The sequence below is a fragment of the Oncorhynchus tshawytscha genome, linkage group LG05 (genome assembly GCF_018296145.1).
Source record: "Oncorhynchus tshawytscha isolate Ot180627B linkage group LG05, Otsh_v2.0, whole genome shotgun sequence".
Taxonomy (NCBI): Eukaryota; Metazoa; Chordata; class Actinopteri; order Salmoniformes; family Salmonidae; genus Oncorhynchus; species Oncorhynchus tshawytscha.
Window position 1 is genome coordinate 4,778,956 of NC_056433.1, and position 25,925 is coordinate 4,804,880.

Sequence of the window (25,925 nt, forward strand, 5' to 3'; positions counted from 1 at the left end):
TTATCCATCCACCTGACAGCTGTGGCATGTCAAGAAGCTGATTAAACAGCATGATCATTACACAGGTGCACCTTGTGCTGGGGACAATAAAAGGCCACTCAAATATGCAGTTGTGTCACACAACACAATGTGAGAACTTGTTCTCAACTAGCCTACCTGGTTAAATATAGGTGTTCTCAACTAGCCTACCTGGTTAAATATAGGTGTTCTCAACAAGCCTACCTGGTTAAATAAAGGTGTTCTCAACTAGCCTACCTGGTTAAATAAAGGTATTCTCAACTAGACTACCTGGTTAAATATAGGTGTTCTCAACGAGCCTACCTGGTTAAATATAGGTGTTCTCAACGAGCCTACCTGGTTAAATATAGGTGTTCTCAACTAGCCTACCTGGTTAAATAAAGGTGTTCTCAACTAGCCTACCTGGTTAAATAAAGGTGTTCTCAACTAGCCTACCTGGTTAAATAAAGGTGTTCTCAACTAGCCTACCTGGTTAAATAAAGGTGTTCAACTAGCCTACCTGGTTAAATAAAGGTGTTCTCAACTAGCCTACCTGGTTAAATAAAGGTGAAATGAATAAATAAACAATGCCACAGATGTCTCAAGTTGAGGGAGCGTGCAATTAGCATGCAAGAATGTCCACCAGAGATGTCGACAGAGAATTTAATGATAATTTCTCTACCATAAGCCGCCTCCAACGTCATTTTAGAGAAGTTGGCAGTCCAACTGGTCTTACATCCACAGACCACGTGTAACCACGCCATCCCAGGACCTCCACATCCAGCTTCTTCACCTGTGGGATTGTCTGAGACCAGCTACCTGGACAGATGATGAAACAGGAGTATTTCTGTCTGTATGAAAGCCTTTTTTGTGTTGAAAAACCCATTCGGATTGGCTGCGCCCCTTCCCAGTCATGTGAAATTCATAGATTAAGGTCTAATTCATTCATTTCAATTGACCGATTTCCTTATATGAACTGTAACTCAGTGAAATCTTTTGATTGCTGCGTTTATATTTGTATTCAGTATAGAGATGATATACTGAAAATATACACTGCACAAAAATATAAATATAATATAAATGTAAAGTGCTGGTCTCATGTTTCATGGTCCCAGTCTTGACTGCTCCCACATCCATTTAGATGTGCCTTTGTTCTCTGGTCCCACTTCCCCACACCCTTACCAGCTTCAGGCCCACTTCCCCACAGCCTTACCAGCTTCAGGCCCACACTCTGATCCCCTTACCAGCTTCAGGCCCACTTCCCCACACCCTGATCCCCTTACCAGCTTCAGGCCCACTTCCCCACACCCTGATCCCCTTACCAGCTTCAGGCCCACTTCCCCACACTCTGATCCCCTTACCAGCTTCAGGCCCACTTCCCCACACTCTGGTCCCCTTACCAGCTTCAGGCCCACTTCCCCACACTCTGGCCCCCTTACCAGCTTCAGGCCCACTTCCCCACACTCTGATCCCCTTACCAGCTTCAGGCCCACTTCCCCACACTCTGGCCCCTTACCAGCTTCAGGCCCACTTCCCCACAGTCTGGTCCCCTTACCAGCTTCAGGCCCACTTCCCCACACTCTGGTCCCCTTACCAGCTTCAGGCCCACTTCCCCACACTCTGGCCCCTTTACCAGCTTCAGGCCCACTTTCCCACACTCTGATCCCCTTACCAGCTTCAGGCCCACTTCCCCACACTCTGATCCCCTTACCAGCTTCAGGCCCACTTCCCCACACTCTGATCCCCTTACCAGCTTCAGGCCCACTTCCCCACACTCTGGTCCCCTTACCAGCTTCAGGCCCACTTCCCCACACTCTGGCCCCCTTACCAGCTTCAGGCCCACTTCCCCACACTCTGATCCCCTTACCAGCTTCAGGCCCACTTCCCCACACTCTGGCCCCTTACCAGCTTCAGGCCCACTTCCCCACAGTCTGGTCCCCTTACCAGCTTCAGGCCCACTTCCCCACACTCTGGTCCCCTTACCAGCTTCAGGCCCACTTCCCCACACTCTGGCCCCTTTACCAGCTTCAGGCCCACTTTCCCACACTCTGATCCCCTTACCAGCTTCAGGCCCACTTCCCCACACTCTGATCCCCTTACCAGCTTCAGGCCCACTTCCCCACACCCTGATCCCCTTACCAGCTTCAGGCCCACACTCTGGTCCCCTTACCAGCTTCAGGCCCACTTCCCCACACTCTGGCCCCCTTACCAGCTTCAGGCCCACTTCCCCACACTCTGGTCCCCTTACCAGCTTCAGGCCCACTTCCCCACACTCTGATCCCCTTACCAGCTTCAGGCCCACTTCCCCACACTCTGGTCCCCTTACCAGATTCAGGCCCACTTCCCCACACTCTGGCCCCCTTACCAGCTTCAGGCCCACTTCCCCACACTCTGATCCCCTTACCAACTTCAGGCCCCTTACCAGCTTCAGGCCCACTTCCCCACACTCTGGCTCCTTACCAGCTTCAGGCTCACTTCCCCACACTCTGGTCCCCTTACCAGCTTCAGGCCCACTTCCCCACACTCTGGTCCCCTTACCAGCTTCAGGCCCACTTCCCCACACTCTGATCCCTTACCAGCTTCAGGCCCACACTCTGGCCCCTTTACCAGCTTCAGGCCCCTTACCAGCTTCAGGCCCACACTCTGGCCCCTTTACCAGCTTCAGGCCCACACTCTGGCCCCCTTACCAGCTTCAGGCCCACTTCCCCACACTCTGGCCCCTTACCAGCTTCAGGCCCACACTCTGGCCCCTTACCAGCTTCAGGCCCACTTCCCCACACTCTGGTCCCCTTACCAGCTTCAGGCCCACACTCTGGCCCCTTTACCCTTCAGGCCCCTTACCAGCTTCAGGTCCACTTCCCCACACTCTGATCCCCTTACCAGCTTCAGGCCCACACTCTGGCCCCTTTACCAGCTTCAGGCCCACACTCTGGCCCCTTTACCAGCTTCAGGCCTTACCAAAAGAACACACAGGAACTCTAGTTTAAAAAGCCATTTCAGATGTACATTTATTTAAATGCCAAAAGCACAAGTGTGAATGTGTGCGCAGTGTAGACTCGCTGTTTGGCACTTCTGTCGTCCGACTTGGGCCAGTGGGCGTGTAGCCTAGCATGTAGGAAGACTGAGGCGGGGACAGACTTTGTATCTAAAGTCCCGTTCCAACATACACACACTGGCACGCAACTAAGAATGAAGCTATTTATCAGGTCGGTCTGCGCATTGTAAGACGGATGCTAGACTGGACATTGGAACATAGGTTGGCATTTTGTAATGCACTATATAAAGCACTACTTTTGACCAGATGACCAGAGACTTATGGGCCCTGGTCAAAAGTAGTGTACTATATAGGGAATAGGGGGCCATTTGAGACAGCCTATAACTTGCCAGACAAGCACTTCTTCTAGAACACAGTCAGATCAAGTCTACATCAGACCCCCACGTCATCCCCTACTCCCCCCCTCTACTGTTCCAAGTTTTTGACCCGGAGTACAACAGGAACGGAGGTACAGGGGATCATGCCCAGGTCTGTGATGACCAGGTCAACAAAATCTGGTGGCGTTACGTCGTAGACCAGATTCAACAGCCCCAGGGAGCTGACATCATGCCAGTTCTCCAGCTGGGTCTTCCCCTTCCGGGTCACCATCAGGTCATCGGGGTCATCTGAGGACAGAAAGTGATTGGTCGAAGTCGAGGGTTAGTGAAAGTCTTACTGCTAATGATTACTAAAGTTTGTGTCAATTCTGTTTCAAGTCTAGTCAGTTTAGGAATAGAATAGAATTTAAAATGTGGATACGTTTGTCTATCAAAGTAAAAATCACATTTGCACATCCTTATCTGTGTTAACTAGAAGCAGAATGGAAATGACTTGCTTTACATAAACTAGATTACTTCATTATCTCTAGAAAGATAACCCCATACTGTAGCTCTTTTACGTGTCATAATAAAGTCAACGAGGCCAAAAAAACTCCCACAGTACCAAGCTCGTTTGAGACGAAGGAGTCAGTCTGCACCCTCTCGCAGAACTTGTATGTCTCACAGCAGACCAGAACCGGCACGTTGAAGGTCCTAGCCACCAGAGCTATCTGAGATGTGCCCACACGAGACATCACGTAGCCATTAGCCAGCAGAGCATGGGCACCCAGGAACACCTTAGATACCTGGGAGAGGGGGAGGTTAAATGAATACACCTAGATGTTAAATATATTGGACATTTGTTACAAACAAAAACAGGACAGGGAAGAAAGAGGGTTAAACTGAGAAGCATTGGAAGAAAAATAAATCACTGTTTGGATTTTCTACAAGAGGACAACAACATTTCTGATTAAATCAACTCATGTCTAAAACACCAAAAGCCTATGTTCTAAATTCCATGTAATGGAATGTGTAATGTAATGACACCTCCGGTCCCCCAAGGGGCAGTCATCTGTTCTGGAATCACCTCAGGTAGTATGTACGAGAGGGCAGAGATGAGGACCTAGGTCACCTCAGGTAGTATGTACGAGAGGGCAGAGATGAGGACCTAGGTCACCTCAGGTAGTATGTACGAGAGGGCAGAGATGAGGACCTAGGTCACCTCAGGTAGTATGTACGAGAGGGCAGAGATGAGGACCTAGGTCACCTCAGGTAGTATGTACGAGAGGGCAGAGATGAGGACCTAGGTCACCTCAGGTAGTATGTACGAGAGGGCAGAGATGAGGACCTAGGTCACCTCAGGTAGTATGTACGAGAGGGCAGAGATGAGGACCTAGGTCACCTCAGGTAGTATGTACGAGAGGGCAGAGATGAGGACCTAGGTCACCTCAGGTAGTATGTACGAGAGGGCAGAGATGAGGACCTAGGTCACCTCAGGTAGTATGTACGAGAGGGCAGAGATGAGGACCTAGGTCACCTCAGGTAGTGTGTACGAGAGGGCAGAGATGAGGACCTAGGTCACCTCAGGTAGTGTGTACGAGAGGGCAGAGATGAGGACCTAGGTCACCTCAGGTAGTGTGTACGAGAGGGCAGAGATGAGGACCTAGGTCACCTCAGGTAGTATGTACGAGAGGGCAGAGATGAGGACCTAGGTCACCTCAGGTAGTATGTACGAGAGGGCAGAGATGAGGACCTAGGTCACCTCAGGTAGTATGTACGAGAGGGCAGAGATGAGGACCTAGGTCACCTCAGGTAGTATGTACGAGAGGGCAGAGATGAGGACCTAGGTCACCTCAGGTAGTATGTGTACGAGAGGGCAGAGATGAGGACCTAGGTCACCTCAGGTAGTATGTACGAGAGGGCAGAGATGAGGACCTAGGTCACCTCAGGTAGTATGTACGAGAGGGCAGAGATGAGGACCTAGGTCACCTCAGGTAGTATGTACGAGAGGGCAGAGATGAGGACCTAGGTCACCTCAGGTAGTATGTACGAGAGGGCAGAGATGAGGACCTAGGTCACCTCAGGTAGTATGTACGAGAGGGCAGAGATGAGGACCTAGGTCACCTCAGGTAGTATGTACGAGAGGGCAGAGATGAGGACCTAGGTCACCTCAGGTAGTATGTACGAGAGGGCAGAGATGAGGACCTAGGTCACCTCAGGTAGTATGTACGAGAGGGCAGAGATGAGGACCTAGGTCACCTCAGGTAGTATGTACGAGAGGGCAGAGATGAGGACCTAGGTCACCTCAGGTAGTATGTACGAGAGGGCAGAGATGAGGACCTAGGTCACCTCAGGTAGTATGTACGAGGGCAGAGATGAGGACCTAGGTCACCTCAGGTAGTATGTACGAGAGGGCAGAGATGAGGACCTAGGTCACCTCAGGTAGTATGTACGAGAGGGCAGAGATGAGGACCTAGGTCACCTCAGGTAGTATGTACGAGAGGGCAGAGATGAGGACCTAGGTCACCTCAGGTAGTATGTACGAGAGGGCAGAGATGAGGACCTAGGTCACCTCAGGTAGTATGTACGAGAGGGCCGGGATGAGGACGAGGTTACCTCAGGTAGTATGTAAGAGAGGGCCGAGATGAGGACCTAGGTTACCTCAGGTAGTATGTACGAGAGGGCCGAGATGAGGACGTAGGTGCAGCTGATGCCTCGCTGTACGAGACGTCTCAGAGCCTCCCTTCCCTCCAGACGAGGCCGGCTGTCCACAACGATCACACGGAACTTCCTGCTCTTATCATATGCCTCGCAAAGGATGTGGTTCACCAGGGACGAGCTACAGAGGGGGAGAAGAGACATGAGAACTCAATAACTGATGCCTTCCTTATTGACACCTAGCCTGGTCTCAGATCTGCTACAGAGGGGGAGAACAGCTCGATCACTAGACGATCACTACTGGATTGTAAAACCAACCCCCGACCCCTACACCCTAGGCACTACTGTAAAGCTGAGAGGATTGGAAACAATTCAAGCAATAGGGATGGATACAGGGAGAGCTTCTCTGTGCGTCATGCAGAGTGGCTGGGTGGCAACCACCTATCCACTTCCATGTTCTGTCAGATAAAATGACAGACGTTAGATCTCACCATCCATAAACTAGAATGACGTCTCCGTCACTGATCTTCTCTATGGCGTATTTAGAGATCGCCTTGGCAGCCAGAACTACGTTTTCGTTTATGTAACGGTCTATACACGTCTGCAGTTTGGTCTTCGCCTAGAAAAGAGAGAGAAAATGGTTGTTGCCATAAAAATGGACATGATGAGTTAAAATGTGACCAGAAACTGAAACTGGCCTGTTTAACAAACAAGAATTAAAACTGTATTCTGAAACTCACTTCCTCTTCTTTGAAGTGACTAGGAATATTGGAGATTTCTTTCTTGATATACTTGATTGCGTTGCCCATGCTCGCTGACAGGGGGCGACATTGATTGAGAAAACTGCAAAAACAAAAGTAAAATACACAAAATGTTTGTCATGATTTCTTCAATCAGCTTCATATTAAATCAGGGTTTGACATTAACTTTTGTAGCCATTTGTCCTATGGACAAGTATGACAAAAGCTCAAGTCATGGGGCGCCAGGGTAGCCTAGTGGTTAGAGCGTTGGACTAGTAACCGGAAGGTTGCAAGTTCAAACCCCCAAGCTGACAAGGTACAAATCTGTCGTTCTGCCCCTGAACAAGTTACAGTTAACCCACTGTTCCTAGACCAGTTAACCCACTGTTCCTAGACCAGTTAATCCACTGTTCCTAGGCCATCATTGAAAATAAGAATTTGTTCTGAACTGACTTGCCTAGTTAAATAAAGGTAAAATTTTAAAAAATTGTCCGTCCCCCCCAAAAGCAGTCTGTAACACCGGTTTTCCATCATTGTATGATGCAAGGAACCACTTCACAAAAACAAAATGCTCGACAATTTTTTTTTAACCACAGAGAGACAAAAATGTAGGCTACACTCTGTCTTATGGCGTCTCTGCATGGTCAAGCCCGTCTCAAAATACAAACACTGCCCCTTTAAGGCTCTCCTGGAAGATGATTGGCCCCCCTTGGTAGCCTATAAAATATTGCAATATTACAATTACAACCAAATACTTTTTATGTTTTTATAAAATAATTCCCTCCGGGGATCGAAATTAAGGGGATCCCGTTGTCCCGGGGACAATCGAAAAATATGTCTACGGTTCAAAACTGACTGGGACAATTCTGGGACGCTCTAACCACTCTAACACTCTAACCACTAGGCTACCTGCCACCTCCACACTCTAACCACTAGCTACCCTGCCGCCTCTACACTCTAACCACTAGGCTACCCTGCCTCCTCTACACTCTAACCACTAGGCTACCCTGCCGCCTCTACACTCTAACCACTAGGCTACCCTGCCGCCTCTACACTCTAACCACTAGGCTACCCTGCCGCCTCTACACTCTAACCACTAGGCTACCTGCCACCTCCACACTCTAACCACTAGGCTACCCTGCCACCTCCACACTCTAACCACTAGGCTACCCTGCCTCCTCTACACTCTAACCACTAGGCTACCCTGCCACCTCCACACTCTAACCACTAGGCTACCCTGCCTCCTCTACACTCTAACCACTAGGCTACCCTGCCTCCTCTACACTCTAACCACTAGGCTACCCTGCTGGTTACTAGTCCAACGCTCTAACCACTAGGCTACCTGCTGGTTACTAGTCCAACGCTCTAACCACTAGGCTACCTGCTGGTTACTAGTCCAACGCTCTAACCACTAGGCTACCTGCTGGTTACTAGTCCAACGCTCTAACCACTAGGCTAACCTGCTGGTTACGAGTCCAACGCTCTAACCACTAGGCTACCCTGCTGGTTACTAGTCCAACACTAACCACTAGGCTACCGCTGCCACCTCTACACTCTAACCACTAGGCTACCGCTGTCGCATCTACACTCTAACCACTAGGCTACCACTGTCGCATCTACACTCTAACCATTAGGCTACCCTGCCGCCCCTCCACTCTAACCACTAGGCTACCCTGCCGCCTCTACACTCTAACCACTAGGCTACCCTGCCGCCCCTCCACTATAACCACTAGGTTACCCTGCCGCCTCTACACTCTAACCACTAGGCTACCTGCTGGTTACTAGTCCAACGCTCTAACCACTAGGCTACCTGCTGGTTACTAGTCCAACACTAACCACTAGGCTACCCTGCCGCCTCTACACTCTAACCACTAGGCTACCGCTGTCGCCTCTACACTCTAACCACTAGGCTACCGCTGTCGCCTCTACACTCTAACCACTAGGCTACCGCTGTCGCATCTACACTCTAACCACTAGGCTACCGCAGTCGCCTCTACACTCTAACCACTAGGCTACCGCTGCCGCCCCTCCACTCTAACCACTAGGCTACCCTGCCGCCCCTACACTCTAACCACTAGGCTACCTTCCTCCTCTACACTCTAACCACTAGGTTACCCTGCCTCCTCTACACTCTAACCACTGGGCTACCCTGCCATCTCTACACTCTAACCACTAGGCTACCCTGCCATCTCTACACTCTAACCACTAGGCTACCTGCCTCCTCTACACTCTAACCACTAGGCTACCTGCCTCCTCTACACTCTAACCACTAGGCTACCCTGCCGCCTCTACACTCTAACCACTAGACTACCCTGCCGCCCCTCCACTCTAACCACTAGGCTACCCTGCCTCCCCTCCACTCTAACCACTAGACTACCCTGCCGCCTCTACACTCTAACCACTAGACTACCCTGCCGCCCCTCCACTCTAACCACTAGGCTACCCTGCCGCCTCTGCACTCTAACCACTAGGCTACCTGCCTCCTCTACACTCTAACCACTAGGCTACCCTGCCTCCTCTACACTCTAACCACTGGGCTACCCTGCCTCCTCTACACTCTAACCACTGGGCTACCCTGCCTCCTCTACACTCTAACCACTAGACTACCCTGCATGAACATCATATTTTTTTTAATAAAAAATAAATAAAAAACTTGTCCTGGACAAGAGAACGTTAATGTGGAGCCCTGGAGATGATGATTTGAAAAATAGGCTGTAGATCCTGTACCTGATATAGGGCTTGAGCTTGTTGACCAGGTCTCTGGCCAGCTCCTCATTAGGAGGAGTAGTATAGTCCCTGATCACCTGTACGGACGGGACAGAGATCACCACCAAAATGGTTAAAACAGTGGATTGACTTGTAAGACCATTTAAAATGTTAGTTATACAGCCGAGGAGGATTAGAACTAAGAGCAGGCCTGGGGTTAGTAGTACTGTACCTGTATATCTGAAGTAGGCATACAGCCGAGGAGGATTAGAACTAAGAGCAGGCCTGGGGTTAGTAGTACTGTACCTGTATATCTGAAGTAGGCATACAGCCGAGGAGGATTAGAACTAAGAGCAGGCCTGGGGTCAGTAGTACTGTACCTGTTTGAAGGCGTGGAGCAGGGCTACAGAGCGAGCGTTGGATCCCACCACGATACCCTGGGAGTACTGCAGACCCAACCGCACGATGGAGGGGTGGATCACTGTAGAGGGAATGCTGACAGACAGAACAATTACAGATACCGTCAAAAAAGGTACAAGCTATCAGTGTATATCAGGTGTTAGAAGCAACTATCATCAGTAAATTATCCAAACAGGAACATTTTGCAACTAAAACAAATTTCTATTTGACAAATTTAGGTAAGTCCCTCCGCTTTTTGCTCAGTTTGCTTCCGTTTAAGAAACGTTTTGAAACAGATTTGCGGATTGAATACACCCCTAAAAGAAAGTGTCATTGAGACCACCTCCAAGTTAAATTTAGGGGTAATGATTATTCTAATTAATAGGCGTCTATGTGGAAATATGACTACAAGGGGGCGAGCCGGAGCGGAGAGCTAGAGATTTGTTCTCCACGCCCAAGTCCTCTGATTTGCTCAGCTTCAACTTCAGATGGTTGAGACAAAAACCACAATGTGCCAACTAGAAGGGGCAGGTAAGTAGTTACCAGAGTTGCTGGGTGAGGGGGGAGGATAGGGGCAGGTAAGTAGTTACCAGAGTTGCTGGGTGAGTGGGGAGGATAGGGGCAGGTAGGAAGTTACCTGAGTTGCTGGGTGAGTGGGGGGTGGGGGTAGGTGCAGGTAGGAAGTTACCTGAGTTGCTGGGTGAGGGGGCTCTGGGTAGGGCCAGGTAGTAAGTTACCAGAGTTGCTGGGTGAAGGGGGGTAGGGCCAGGTAGGAAGTTACCTGAGTTGCTGGGTGAAGGGGGGGTAGGGCCAGGTAGGAAGTTACCTGAGTTGCTGGGTGAGGGGGGCTCTGGGTAGGGGCAGGTAGGAAGTTACCTGAGTTGCTGGGTGAGGGGGGCTTTGCGGCTGTACTGGTGCAGGTGAGAGAACAGGCTGACTTTGTAGCCATAGTCAGATCGTAGGGGGATCTGAAACACACACACCATACAGAAAGTAATCACATCCCTTGACTTGTTCCACATTTTGTTTGTGTCTCCGGCCTAAAGTGGAATCATGTTTTTTTTTTTTTTTATCTTTACAAATGAATTAAAAATGAAAAGCTGAAATGTCTTGAGTCAATAAGGTTTTTAAACCCCTTTGTCACATAATAAGTTGCATGGACTCACTGTGTGCAATAATAGTGTTTAACAGGATTTTTGAATGACTGCCTCATCTTCGTACCACACATACAGATAATTGTAAGGTCCCTCCTTCGAGCAGTGAATTTCAAACACAGATTCAACCACAAAAACAGGGAGGTTTTCCAACAGAATATATATATTTAACTAGGCAAGTCAGTTAAGAACAAATTCTTATTTACAATGACGGCCTACCTAATATCCCTTTGAGCATGGTGAAGTTATTAATTACACTTTAGATGGTGTATCAATACACCCAGTCACTACAAAGATACAGGCGTCCTTCCTAACTCAGATGCCGGAGATGAAAGAAACCACTCAGGGATTTCACCATGAGGCCAATAGTGACTTTAAAACAGTTACAGAGTTTAATGGCTGCGACAGGAGGAAACTGAGGATGGATCAACAACATTGAAGTTACTCCACAATACTAACCCAAATGACAGAGTGAAAAGAAGGAAGCCTGTACAGAATACAAATATTCCAAAACATGCATCCTGTTTGCAATAAGGCACTAAAGTAAAACTGCAAAGCATGTGGCAAAGAAATTAACTGTTTTTCCTGAATAGAGAGCATTATGTTTGGGGCAAATCCAATACAACACATTGTACCACTCTCCATATTTTCAAGCATGGTGGTGGCTGCATCATCTTATGGGTATACTTGTCATCGCCAAAGACTTGGGAGTTTTTCAGGATAAAAAGAAACGGAATAGAGCTAAGCACAGACAAAATCCTAGTTCAGTCTGCTTTCCAACAGACACTGGGAGACAAACTCACCTTTCAGCTGGACAAATCTACACTGGAGTTGCTTACCAAGATGACATTGAATCTTCCTGAGTGGCCTAGTTATAGTTTGACTTCAAATCAACTTTAATTTTTTTTTGCAAGACTTGAAAATGGCTGTCCAGCAAGGATTAACAGCCAACTTTACAAAGCTTGAATTTTCTTTTGACAATATTGTTCAATCCAGATGTGCAAAGCTGTTAGAGACTTCCCTAGAAAGACTCACAGCTGTTACCGCCGCCAAAAGCTGACTCTAACACGTATTGACACAGGGGGTTGAATACGTATCTAAATCTAGATATATTAGGGATTTATTTTTCACACTTTAAAAAAAAAAAAATGTTAAGAGATTTTTTAACCAGTTTGACAAGAGTATTTTGTGTAGATAGAAATTAAATCAATTTTAATTGTAACACAACAAAATATGGAATAAGTAAAAGGTTGTGAATACTTCCTGATCTCTACAATAAATGTACAACATATCAAATCCTGCACAGCAAGCAGACTGTGTGCTGTAGGGCAGCAGAGCTAATCACAAAACAAGGAAATACAGCGCCACCTACTGGAACAGTGTTATACAGCAACCTGGATTCATCTCTATCTCTCTCTCTCTCTCTCTCTCCCTCATATATATATATATATATATATAGAGAGAGAGAAAGACAGACACACCTAGTGTCATTATCTCAGGAAGGTAGGTAAGATGACGGTGCCTTGATATGTATATACTGTACTCTATACCGTCTACTGCATCTTGCCTATGCAGTTCTATACCCTCACTCATTCACTCATTCATTCATTCATATATATATAGAGAGAGAGAGAGAGAAAGACAGACACACCTAGTGTCATTATCTCAGGAAGGTAGGTAAGATGACGGTGCCTTGATATGTATATACTGTACTCTATACCGTCTACTGCATCTTGCCTATGCAGTTCTATACCCTCACTCATTCACTCATTCATTCATATTCATATATATATATATATATATATGTGAGTATATTCTTTATCCCTTTACACTTGTGTGTGTATAAGGTAGTAGTTTGGGAATTGTTAGGTTAGATTACTCGTTGGTTATTACTGCATTGTCGGAACTAGAAGCACAAGCATTTCGCTACACTCGCATTAACATCTGTGACCAATAACATCTGCTAACCATGTGACCAATAACATCTGCTAACCATGTGTATGTGACCAATAACATCTACTAACCATGTGACCATTAACATCTGCTAACCATGTGTATGTGACCAATAACATCTGCTAACCATGTGATCAATAACATCTGTTAACCATGTGACCATTAACATCTGCTAACCATGTGATCAATAACATCTGCTAACCATGTGATCAATAACATCTGCTAACCATGTGATCAATAACATCTACTAACCATGTGTTATGTGACCATTAACATCTGCTAACCATGTGTATGTGACCAATAACATCTGCTAACCATGTGACCATTAACATCTGCTAACCATGTGTATGTGACCAATAACATCTGCTAACCATGTGACCAATAACATCTGCTAACCATGTGACCATTAACATCTGCTAACCATGTGTATGTGACCAATAACATCTGCTAACCATGTGTATGTGACCAATAACATCTGCTAACCATGTGTATGTGACCATTAACATCTGCTAACCATGTGACCAATAACATCTGCTAACCATGTGTATGTGACCAATAACATCTGCTAACCATGTGTATGTGACCAATAACATCTGCTAACCATGTGTATGTGACCAATAACATCTGCTAACCATGTGACCATTAACATCTGCTAACCATGTGTGTATGTCACCAATAACATCTGCTAACCATGTGACCAATAACATCTGCTAACTATGTGTAAGTTTTAAGTTCCTCGGCATACACATCACAGACAAACTGAATTGGTCCACTCACACAGACGGCATCGCGAAGAAGGCGCAGCAGCGCCTCTTCAACCTCAGGAGGCTGAAGAAATTCGGCTTGTCACCAAAAGCACTCACAAACTTCTACAGATGCACAATCGAGAGCATCCTGTCGGGCTGTATCACCGCCTGGTACGGCAACTGCTCCGCCCACAACCGTAAGGCTCTCCAGAGGGTAGTGAGGTCTGCTCAACGCATCGCCGGGGGCAAACTACCTGCCCTCCAGGACACCTACACCACCCGATGTCACAGGAAGTCCATAAAGATCATCAAGGACAACAACCACCCGAGCCACTGCCTGTTCACCCCGCTATCATCCAGAAGGCGAGGTCAGTACAGGCGCATCAAAGCTGGGACCGAGAGACTGAAAAACAGCTTCTATCTCAAGGCCATCAGACTGTTAAACAGCCACCACTAACATTGAGTGGCTACTGCCAACACACTGTCAATGACACTGACTCAACTCCAGCCACTTTAATAATGGGAATTGATGGGAAATATATCACTAGCCACTTTAAACAATGCTACCTAATATAATGTTTACATACCCTACATTATTCATCTCATATGCATACGTATATACTGTACTCTATATCATCGACTGCATCCTTATGTAATACATGTATCACTAGCCACTTTAACTATGCCACTTGGTTTACATACTCATCTCATATGTATATACTGCACTCAATACCATCTACTGTATCTTGCCTATGCCGCTCTGTACCATCACTCACTCATATATCTTTATGTACATATTCTTTATCCCCTTACACTTGTGTCTATAAGGTAGTAGTTTTGGAATTGTTAGCTAGATTACTTGTTGGTTATTACTGCATTGTCGGAACTAGAAGCACAAGCATTTCGCTACACTCGCATTAACATCTGCTAACCATGTGTATGTGACAAATAAAATTAGATTTTATTTGTATGTGACCAGTAACATCTGCTAACCATGTGACCAATAACATCTGCTAACCATGTGACCAATAACATCTACTAACCATGTGTATATGTGACAAATAAAATTTGATTTGACCAAAACGGTAAAAATCAAAACTTAACAACAAGTTGAACCTTGATACCTAGTACCTTTATAGTGGCGCCGTGCGTCTGGAAAAAACATGAGGCTAAATGAATAGAAGCACAGGTAGTTAGTGCTGTGAAGTTTAGCTTGCTGCTTATAAAATCAGCAAAACAAAAATAAACACTCTCACTGTCACTCACTGTTTATTTTCAGCAAACTTAACATGTGTAAATATTTATATGAACATAAGATTCAATAACTGAGACATAAACTGAACAAGTTCCACAGACATGTGATTAACAGAAATGGAATAATGTGTCCCTGAACAAAAAAAGGGGGGGGTCAAAATCAAAAGTAACAGTCAGTATCTGGTGTGGCCACCAGCTGCATTAAGTACTGCAGTGCATCTCCTCCTCATGGATTGCACCAGATTTGCCAGTTCTTGCTGTGAGATGTTACCCCACTCTTCCAACAAGACACCTGCAAGTTCTCTGATATTTCTGGGTGGGGGGGAATGGCCCTAGCCCTCACCCTCCGATCCAACAGGTCCTAGACGTGCTCAATGGGATTGAGATCCGGGCTCTTCGCTGGCCAGGCAGAACACTGACATTCCTGTCTTGCAGGAAATCACGCACAGAAAAATCAGTATGGCTGGTGGCATTGTCATGATGGAGGGTCATGTCAGGATGAGCCTGCAGGAAGGGTACCACATGAGGGAGGAGGATGTCTTCCCTGTAACTCACAGCGTTGAAATTGCCTGCAATGACAACAAACTCAGTCCGATGATGCTGTGACACACCGCCCCAGACCATGATGGACCCTCCACCTCCAAATCGATCCCGCTCCAGAGTACAGGCCTTGGTGTAACGCTCATTCCTCCGATTATAAATGCAAATCTGACCATCACCCCCAGTGAGACAAAACCACGAGTCGTCAGTGAAGAGCACGTTTTGCCAGTCCTGTCTGGTCCAGCGACGGTGGGTTTGTGCCCATAGGCGACACTGTTGCCGGTGATGTCTGGTGAGGACCTGCCGTACAACAGGCCTACAAGCCTGCAGTCCAGCCTCTCTCAGCTTATTGTGGAAAGTCTGAGCACTGATTGTGCGTTCCTGGTGTAACTCGGGCAGTTGTTGTTGCCATCCTGTACCTGTCCCGCAGGTGTGATGTTTTGATGTACCGATCCTGTGCAGGTGTTGTTACACGTGGTCTGCCACTGCGAGGACGATCAGCTGTCCGTCCTGTCTCCCTGTAGCTCTGTCTTAGGCGTCTCACAGTACGGACATTGCAATTTATTGCCCTGGACACATCAGCAGTCCTCATGCCTCCTTGCAGCATGCCTAAGGCACGTTCACGCAGATGAGCAGGGACCCTGGGAATCTTTCTTTTGTTTTTTTTCAGGATCAGTAGAAAGGCCTCTTTAGTGTCCTAAGTTTACATAACTTACCTTAATTGCCTACCGTCTGTAAACTGTTAGTGTCAATGACCGTTCCACAGGTGCATGTTCATTAATTGTTTATGGTTCATTGAACAAGCATGGGAAACAGTGTTTAAATCCTTTACAATGAAGATCTGTAAAGTTATTTGGATTTTTACGAATTATCTTTGAAAGACAGGGTCCTGAAAAAGGGACGTTTCCTTTTTTGCTGAGTTTATATTTTCATGTATAACTAATCCAATGTTTCCCCAGACCATTATATAGCCTTATAGTGCTGGTTATAAAGGCCCTGGATGTTGTGGGGTTGTGTGCGCCTTGTTTCCAGGGGAAACACTGACAATGTAAATCTGTACTGAGATGACTAACCTCAGTGGTACTAGCAAGTTAAGGGTGGCAGGTAATTTTTAAAATGTTTTATTTAAAATGTACCTTTATTTTACTAGGCATGTCAGTTAAGAACAAATTCTTATTTTCAATGACGGTCTAGGAACAGTGGGTTAACTGCCTGTTCAGGGGCAGAACGACAGATTTGTACCTAGTCAGCTCGGGGATTCGAACTTGCAACCTTTCGGTTACTAGTCCAACGCTCTAACCACTAGGCTACCCTGCCGCCCCGGCGGTTAAGAAGGTTGGGCCACTAACCCGAAAGGTTGCTGGTTCAAATCCCTGACCCAACTATGTCAACAACAACAACAACAAATCTGAATGTAAGCAAGGCACTAAACCTTAATTTACTCCTGTAAGTAATGTTTGGATAGGAGCGTGTGCTAGTCAAGCAGTGCCTTGAGGACAGAGAGCAGGATATTGTAGAATGTCAATAACATTGCCACAAACCTGTTGTCTTTCCAACTTCTTGGCCAGTCTCTTCACCACTGCAGGGTCGTCCACTTGGACATGTTCCGGAAGTCTCTTCACCACTAACAAGGACAGGAAGCAATCTTTGAATAAATGGGACTTACTATTTCACATTGTAAAAGTCCAATGTGTTTTTCAATAGGGGATACCCTTAGAAGTCAAGAGGCAGATTAAAGAGACTAATAGACTGGAGCCTGTCCTGTAGGACCTTCATCATGTATAACTGTCATGTATAACTGTCCCCTAGTCACAGCCTGTCCTGTAGGACCTTCATCATGTAGAACTGTCCCCTAGTCACAGCCTGTCCTGTAGGACCTTCATCATGTAGAACTGTCCCCTAGTCACAGCCTGTCCTGTGGGCCTTCATCATGTAGAACTGTCCCCTAGTCACAACCTGTCCTGTGGGCCTTCATCATGTAGAACTGTCCCCTAGTCACAGCCTGTCATGGCATCAACTCATTCACTTTTGTGTGTATGGTGATGTTTGGGGGGTTAAGATAAGGAGGGGGGTGATGGGGGAGGGGAGATAATGAGAAAAGGGGGTGTGATGAGGGGGGTAGGGGGGGTTATTATATGTTGATTGTATGCATGTCTATGAAAGAAGCAGCACTCTTTAATTGTCCAAGTAATTTCCCCTCTAGGACAATAAGATATATCATATCACAAGTCAACAAGGTGCTCCACAGGTCCACCAGCAGAAGTCGTGTTGTACCTGGGTTTAGTTCACTTGGAGGGGCCTTGGTCTTGCTGCTGGAGGAGCAACTCTGTTGTTTAGAGGCTCTATCAGCTTCCTGCCTTGCTCTCCTCTCTGCCTTCTGCTCAGCTCTGCTTTTGGCTGGCTTGTCTGCTGGGGAGGGGGCAGGAGAGGAGTGGGAGGGAGCTCCTGAGACAGGCACAGGTACTGGTGCAGAGGCAGGTAACACTGTGGAAGCTGGGGACAGAGACAGACAGGTGCATTGACCAATGAAGTGGTGCTGGATAGGATTCATGGGTAAATGGACCAATGAAGAAAGCTAGCACTTTATGGAAATTAGTCAACAACTACTGGTATTTGTTTTTCCAAAGATATAAAATGATACAATCAGACCACAAGTAGAACATTTAAGACATGTTGACAACAGTAGAAGAGTAGGTTACAGTATGCAAGATAAAATATGGAACCAGACTAGAACACCTTTCTGTGTTGGGGGTTGTGTTGCCACAGGTTGTGATGGAGCGACAGGCTTCTTTTCCTTCACTCTTTCTGATGGGCGCTTCTCATCCTTCTGTTTCTTCTGGTGTTTCTTCTCTTTCCTCAGCCGTTGCTTCTCCTCTTTGGTCAACTCCTTCCCTTCATTCTAAAAGTGATGCGGATTAACAACAGGAAGAAACACTGGTTAGCGCGTTGGACAGTGGACAATATGTACGCTATTGGCAATATTGTCCATTTCATGACATTTGTTGTCACTTGGAAAAACTGAATTAACTTTTGGTTTAGAATGATACTTACTTTAGCGCGTACGATGTCATCTTTCTTCACAGGTCCATCTGTAACACAGTGTCGTGATGACGACGAAGTTACATTTACATCCAGCTGACAGTGCGATCTTGCTAGCTAACTAGCCAGGTAGGTGGCTAACTAGCCAGGTAGGTGGCTAACTAGCCAGGTAGGTGGCTAACTAGCCAGGTAGGTAGCTAACTAGCCAGGTAGGTAGCTAACTAGCCAGGTAGGTAGCTAACTAGCCAGGTAGGTGGCTAACTAGCCAGGTAGGTAGCTAACTAGCCAGGTAGGTAGCTAACTAGCCAGGTAGGTAGCTAACTAGCCAGGTAGGTGGCTAACTAGCCAGGTAGGTGGCTAACTAGCCAGGTAGGTGGCTAACTATCCAGGTAGGTAGCTAACTAGCCAGGTAGGTAGCTAACTAGCCAGATAGGTAGCTAACTAGCCAGGTAGGTAGCTAACTAGCCAGGTAGGTGGCTAACTAGCCAGGTAGGTGGCTAACTATCCAGGTAGGTAGCTAACTAGCCAGGTAGGTAGCTAACTAGCCAGGTAGGTAGCTAACTAGCCAGGTAGGTAGCTAACTAGCCAGGTAGGTAGCTAACTAGCCAGGTAGGTGGCTAACTAGCCAGGTAGGTGGCCAGGTAGGTGCTAACTAGCCAGGTAGGTAGCTAACTAGCTAGGTAGGTATCTAACTAGCCAGGTAGGTGGCTAACTAGCCAGGTAGGTGGCTAACTAGCCAGGTAGGTGGCTAACTAGCCAGGTAGGTAACTAACTAGCCATGTAGGTAGCTAACTAGCCAGGTAGGTAGCTAACTAGCCAGGTAGGTAGCTAACTAGCCAGGTAGGTAACTAACTAGCCATGTAGGTAGCTAACTAGCCAGGTAGGTGGCTAACTAGCCAGGTAGGTAGCTAACTAGCCAGGTAGGTGGCTAACTAGCCAGGTAGGTGGCTAACTAGCCATGTAGGTAGCTAACTAGCCAGGTAGGTAGCTAACTAGCCAGGTAGGTAGCTAACTAGCCAGGTAGGTAACTAACTAGCCATGTAGGTAGCTAACTAGCCAGGTAGGTGGCTAACTAGCCAGGTAGGTAGCTAACTAGCCAGGTAGGTGGCTAACAGACAGGTAGGTAGCTAACTAGCCTTATAGCTTTAACTGGCTAAATATAGACAGACAGGTTAGCAAATTAGCTACTAACTTTAACTGACTCGGTATCTAAGGTTCGTGTGCATAAACTATCAATCAATCAAATGTATTTATAAAGCCCTTCTTACAGTCAGCTGATGTCACAAAGTGCTGTACAGAAATACCCAGCCTAAAACTAGTCAACTAGTAAAAGCGTTTTTAACTATGTTGGTTCAAGTAACAACCAATATGAATGATGCAATATTAATCGGCAACATGTAACAGTGAAGCCACAGGCTAACGTTAGCTACCAGCCCATCACTTCCCATCACTTCCCAGGCTAACGTTAGCTACCAGCCCATCACTTCCCAGGCTAACGTTAGCTACCAGCCCATCACTTCCCAGGCTAACGTTAGCTACTAGCCCATCACTTCCCAGGCTAACGTTAGCTACCAGCCCATCACTTCCCAGGCTAACGTTAGCTACCAGCCCATCACTTCCCAGGCTAACGTTAGCTACCAGCCCATCACTTCCCAGGCTAACGTTAGCTACCAGCCCATCACTTCCCAGGCTAACGTTAGCTACCAGCCCATCACTTCCCATCACTTCCCAGGCTAACGTTAGCTACCAGCCCATCACTTCCCATCACTTCCCAGGCTAACGTTAGCTACCAGCCCATCACTTCTCAGGCTAACGATAGTTAGCGAGCTAATTACAACTCTGCTGTAACATGGACAACATTCACAGCAGACGAGCTGCCACGTTAGTTAATTCCGTGATATTCGTTGCCAGAGCTGTACCTAGTGTGTTTTTATTTAAAGTATGTTGACAGCTGTCATTTCAGACTCACCTGCTTCTCCACAGTCCGCCATGTTTACGATAACTTCCTGCTGAAGTTAACAAGCACGGAAATGTGTCAGAACTGAGCTGGTGGGAAAATTCACAGTGCCCTCTTGCGGTTGAAGTAGACGAGGCTCCGAAGTGCCTATAAAGTAGGTATTTGTTGAGGGGAGCCCAAAGGCCAGCAGATGGCGGTATTGAGTTCAATCTTATACCGTCCAAATGCATTGTATGCAGCCGGCAATAGAGTACCACAGTGTGAGTCATAATACCCATAAAACCTAGCGGTAAAACAAAGAAATGGTTCCAATCGTTTTTCCACCATTCATTTTTCCCCATAGAGGATTTTAGAAACACTTAAAATAAGGGCTGTGTTTTGTGTAGAATTACCCCGGCGTGACATTTCGCTGTGTAAATCTCTCATGGACAAAGTGGTCTTTAGTATAATAACAATGAGAAAAAAGGCCCGTTCTAGCTCCAGCCCTGCAATGTGCATTACCATGAACTTCAAATATGCCTAACCAGTATTTTTCTGAAAAAAGGATGGGGAAACAACGTTTTCTTGCGTTTACCCTCCAATAGGCCTGCACCACTGCTGGTAGCCTACTCTCAGCCGAGGCAATTTTACAAAACTGAAATATGACATTTACGTAAGTATTCAGACCCTTGACTCAGTACTTTATTGAAGGACCTTTGGCAGCGATTACAGCCTCGAGTCTTCTTGGGTATGATGCTTGGAACACCTGTATTTGTGGAGTTTTTCCCATTCTTCTCTGCAGATCCTTTGACGCTCTGTCAGGTTGGATTGGGAGAGTCACTGCGCAGCTATTTTCAGGTCTCGCCAGAGATGTTCAATCCTGTTTAAGTCCAGGCTCTGGCTGGGCCACTCAACGACATTCAGAGACTTTTTAATAATAGTTTTTTTTAACCTTAAATGTAACTAGGCAAGTCAGTTAAGAACAAATTCTTTTTTTCAATGATGGCCTAGGAACAGTGCCTGTTCAGGGGCAGCACGACAGATTTTTGCCTTGTCAGCTCAAGGATTCAAACTAGCAACCTTTCGGTTACTAGTCCAACGCTCTAATCACTAGGCTTCCTGCCGCTCCGACGTGTCTTGAAGCCATTCCTGCATTGTCTTGCATTGTCTTGGCTGTGTGCTTAGGGTTGTTTTCCTGTTGGAAGGTAAACCTTTGCCCCAGTCTGCAGTGATTTGGGTGGGCATTCTATGTTCCTTTTTCTATGTTTTTGTATTTCTTTGTTTTGGCCCGGGTATGGTTCTCCAATCAGGGACAGCTGTCTATCGTTGTCTCTGATTGGGAACCATACTTGGGTAGCTTTTTCCCCACAGGGTTTTTGTGGGTAGTTAATTTCTGTCTAGTGTTCTGCACCTTTCAGGTGTTTGGGTCTCTTTGTTATAGTGTTCAGTTTTAATAAAGAAAGTCCGATCATTCCTCTTCTTCAGACGACGAATACTGTTACAATATCAGTAATATAACAAAAATAACACTTTTGGGCTTCGTCCTCATCATTTTCATGACATACTTTATTTTCGGTGGAGAAATAAAACCTCCAATGACATATTCCTGTGCCTGCCTCCTATCATTATACAGTGTGACAGTGACGCTTGGCTTTCAGGACAAAGAGTTCAATCTTGGTTTCATCAGACCAGAGAATCTTGTTTCTCATGGTCTGAAAGTCTTAGGTTATTTCTGGCAAACTCTAAGCAGATTGTCATGTACCGTTTACTGTTTACTGTACCGTCTACCATAAAGGCCTGATTGGTACAGAGATGGTTGTCCTTTTGCAAGGCCCTTCTCCATTCGATTGCCCAGTTTGGCCGGCTGGCAAGATCTAGGAAGAGTCTTGGTGTTTCCAAACTTCTTCCATTCAATTAAAAATGGAGGCCCCTGTGTTCTTGGACCTTTAATGCTGTAGAAATGTTTAGGTACCCTTCCCCAGATCTGTTCCTCGACACAATCCTGTCTCTGAACTCTACGGGCAATTCCTTCCACCTCATGGATTTGGTTTTTGCTCTGACATGCACTGTCGACTGGGGGACCTTATATAGACAGGTGTGTGCCTTTTCCAAATCATGTCCAATCAATTTAATTTACCACAGGTGGACTCCAATCAAGTTGTAGAAACTTCTCAAGGATGATCAATGAATGCAGGATGCACCTGAGGTCAATTTCGAATCTCATAGCAAAAGGTCTGAATACTTATGTAAATAAGGTATTTCTGTTTTTATTTTAAAATGTAATAATAAAATAAAACATTCTAAAAACCTGTTTTCACTTGGTCATTAACTGGGTAATTGAGTGTAGATTGATTAGAACAAATATATTTAATCCAATTTAGAATAAGGCTGTAACGCAACAAAAGGTCAAGGGATCTGAATACTTTCAGAATGCACTGTTCATCACAGAAGACTAAAATATTACTAAACTGTTTGAAATAGAAGCAGTGGGTTTTCGCCCCCCCAAAAAATCTGGATAACATTCCACCCATGAGGTCGATTGGGTCATTTGACTGCAGGAAAGGCACCCTGTTCAAATCATGGATCTTGGCAATGCACTGTAAGTGTAACTATGCCTACGTAACATTTCATTATGTTTTTGACGTGAAAATAGTTCTCATGGGAACACAAATCCACAATAATGTAAGCCTAGGACATTGCAAAACCGAATCCTTCTACATTAACCTCTTCTATATGAAAGAGTCACTTTATAGGCCTACTGTCATTAACATATAGCCTACTTGTTTGATGGATTGGATGCGCACTGGCTAGATATAGGCTAGTTGTCTAGTGATATTGTCAACCATCCTCAGCTGACCAGGAAAGAAAGTAAATAATGAAGCTAAATAAATGGTCTACGACTTCTGGTCACGGAGACCACCAGTACCCACAGTGCACCTGGAAAACAAAATTAATTTTTATTAGTTAGGCAAGTCAGTTAAGAACAAATTCTTTTTTTACAGTGACAGTCTAGAAACAGTGGGATAACTGCCTTGTTCAGGGGCAGAACTACAGATTTTTACCTTGTCAGCTCGAGGATTCAATCCACCAGCCTTTCGGTTACTGGCCCAAAGCTCTAACCACGAGGCTACCTGCCGTCCCACACTCTAACCACGAGGCTACCTGCCGTCCCACACTCTAACCACGAGGCTACCTGCCGTCCCACACTCTAACCACGAGGCTACCTGCTGTCCCTACACTCTAACCACGAGGCTACACACTCTAACCATGAGGCTACAGATTTTTAACCACAAGGCTTGTCCCACACTCTAACCACGAGGCTACCTGCCGTCCCAATCCAACCACGAGGGTACCTGCCGTCCCTACACTCTAAACACGAGGCTACCTGCCGTCCCTACACTCTAACCACGAGGCTACCTGCCGTCCCTACACTCTAACCACGAGGCTACCTGCCGTCCCTACACTCTAACCACGAGGCTACCTGCCGTCCCACACTCTAACCACGAGGCTACCTGCCGTCCCTACACTCTAACCACGAGGCTACCTGCCGTCCCTACACTCTAACCACGAGGCTACCTGCCGTCCCTACACTCTAACCACGAGGCTACCTGCCGTCCCTACACTCTAACCACGAGGCTACCTGCCGTCCCTACACTCTAACCACGAGGCTACCTGCCGTCCCTACACTCTAATCACGAGGCTACCTGCCGTCCCTACACTCTAACCACGAGGCTACCTGCCGTCCCTACACTCTAACCACGAGGCTACCTGCCGTCCCTACAATCTAACCACGAGGCTACCTGCCGTCCCTACACTCTAACCACGAGGCTACCTGCCGTCCCTACACTCTAACCACGAGGCTACCTGCCGTCCCTACACTCTAACCACGAGGCTACCTGCTGTCCCTACACTCTAACCACGAGGCTACCTGCCGTCCCTACACTCTAACCACGAGGCTACCTGCCGTCCCTACACTCTAACCACGAGGCTACCTGCCGTCCCTACACTCTAACCACGAGGCTACCTGCCGTCCCTACACTCTAACCACGAGGCTACCTGCCGTCCCTACACTCTAACCACGAGGCTACCTGCCGTCCCTACACTCTAACCACTAGGCTACCTGCCGCCCCTACACTCTAACCACTAGGCTACCTGCCGTCCCTACACTCTAACCACGAGGCTACCTGCCGTCCCTACACTCTAACCACGAGGCTACCTGCCGTCCCTACACTCTAACCACGAGGCTACCTGCCGTCCCTACACTCTAACCACGAGGCTACCTGCCGTCCCTACACTCTAACCACGAGGCTACCTGCCGTCCCTACACTCTAACCACGAGGCTACCTGCCGTCCCTACACTCTAACCACGAGGCTACCTGCCGTCCCTACACTCTAACCACGAGGCTACCTGCCGTCCCTACACTCTAACCACGAGGCTACCTGCCGTCCCTACACTCTAACCACGAGGCTACCTGCCGTCCCTACACTCTAACCACGAGGCTACCTGCCGTCCCTACACTCTAACCACGAGGCTACCTGCCGTCCCTACACTCTAACCACGAGGCTACCTGCCGTCCCTACACTCTAACCACGAGGCTTCCTGCCACAAACCACGAGGCACCTGCCGTCCCTACACTCTAACCAAACCTGCCGTCTAAATCCAAATATTTAACCACGAGGCCCTTCCGTCCCTACACTCTCCAGCTGATATCTCAACCACGTGGCTGTCCCTACAGAAACCCAGGCTACCTGCCGTCCCTAAAACCCCAAACAGCAATGCAATGCAGGTGCCACAATGAGCACTCTAAAGAGCTGACTAGGCAAAGCAATACAGTGATAAATCAATGAACAAATCTAATGCATTTGAACAAATGATTTAAAAAAAAAATCAAGGACACATGCCAACCAAATGGCAAACATTAGGAAGCACAAAGGAAAATCTATGCTTAAAGGAGCTTAGCTGAGGCTGAAATTCAGCACTACTGAGTGGAAGGCGCCACCAAATAGAAAGAAATGGTTTAAACTTAAACCATGATAGAGAAGGAGGTTAGCTTTTATTTCCTTATGTACCACTGTAAGACATATTTACCACTACATTTTAAACCAACAGGGGAATGGTTCAATTAGCAGGGTTTAGAGACCCCCCCACCCCTCAAAGTTGGACTTTTGTTGCATTTAGGAGAGCTAACATCTCATTCAAGGGGAACTGCCTAAAACATTGCCTAAAACATTCTCCATTCAGGCTGCAATTCGATTTCATCATTAACTTTTTTTTAGGCTGGAAAAAATGGGTTAAAATATGCCTACTTTCTTTATGAAACACCATTTTCCACCACCATGCTAGAATGGCAGACGCCTAGGAATGCTACTTCCTGATATGTAACATTCCAGGATTAGTATTTAGCCACTTTAGCATGGTGGAGGAAAGCACATTGTCCCCAAATCAATTTAA

General features: G+C 46.8%; 1 protein-coding gene across 1 annotated transcript; it reads right to left on the reverse strand.

Moving 5' to 3' along the window:
• Positions 1–2,979: 2,979 nt before the first annotated feature.
• LOC112249873 (translation initiation factor eIF-2B subunit delta-like) lies at positions 2,980–20,578 on the reverse strand. Its single transcript, XM_042321355.1, has 13 exons — positions 20,507–20,578; positions 18,550–18,587; positions 18,235–18,397; positions 17,773–17,991; positions 17,040–17,122; positions 10,728–10,819; positions 9,833–9,947; positions 9,474–9,550; positions 6,747–6,849; positions 6,498–6,625; positions 6,010–6,187; positions 3,974–4,154; positions 2,980–3,657 (listed from the first exon to the last, which is right to left on the reverse strand). Exons 1-13 carry the CDS (start codon positions 20,526–20,528, stop codon positions 3,458–3,460), a joined length of 1,599 nt encoding a protein of 532 aa, XP_042177289.1. The 5' UTR covers positions 20,529–20,578; the 3' UTR covers positions 2,980–3,457.
• Positions 20,579–25,925: the final 5,347 nt, after the last annotated feature.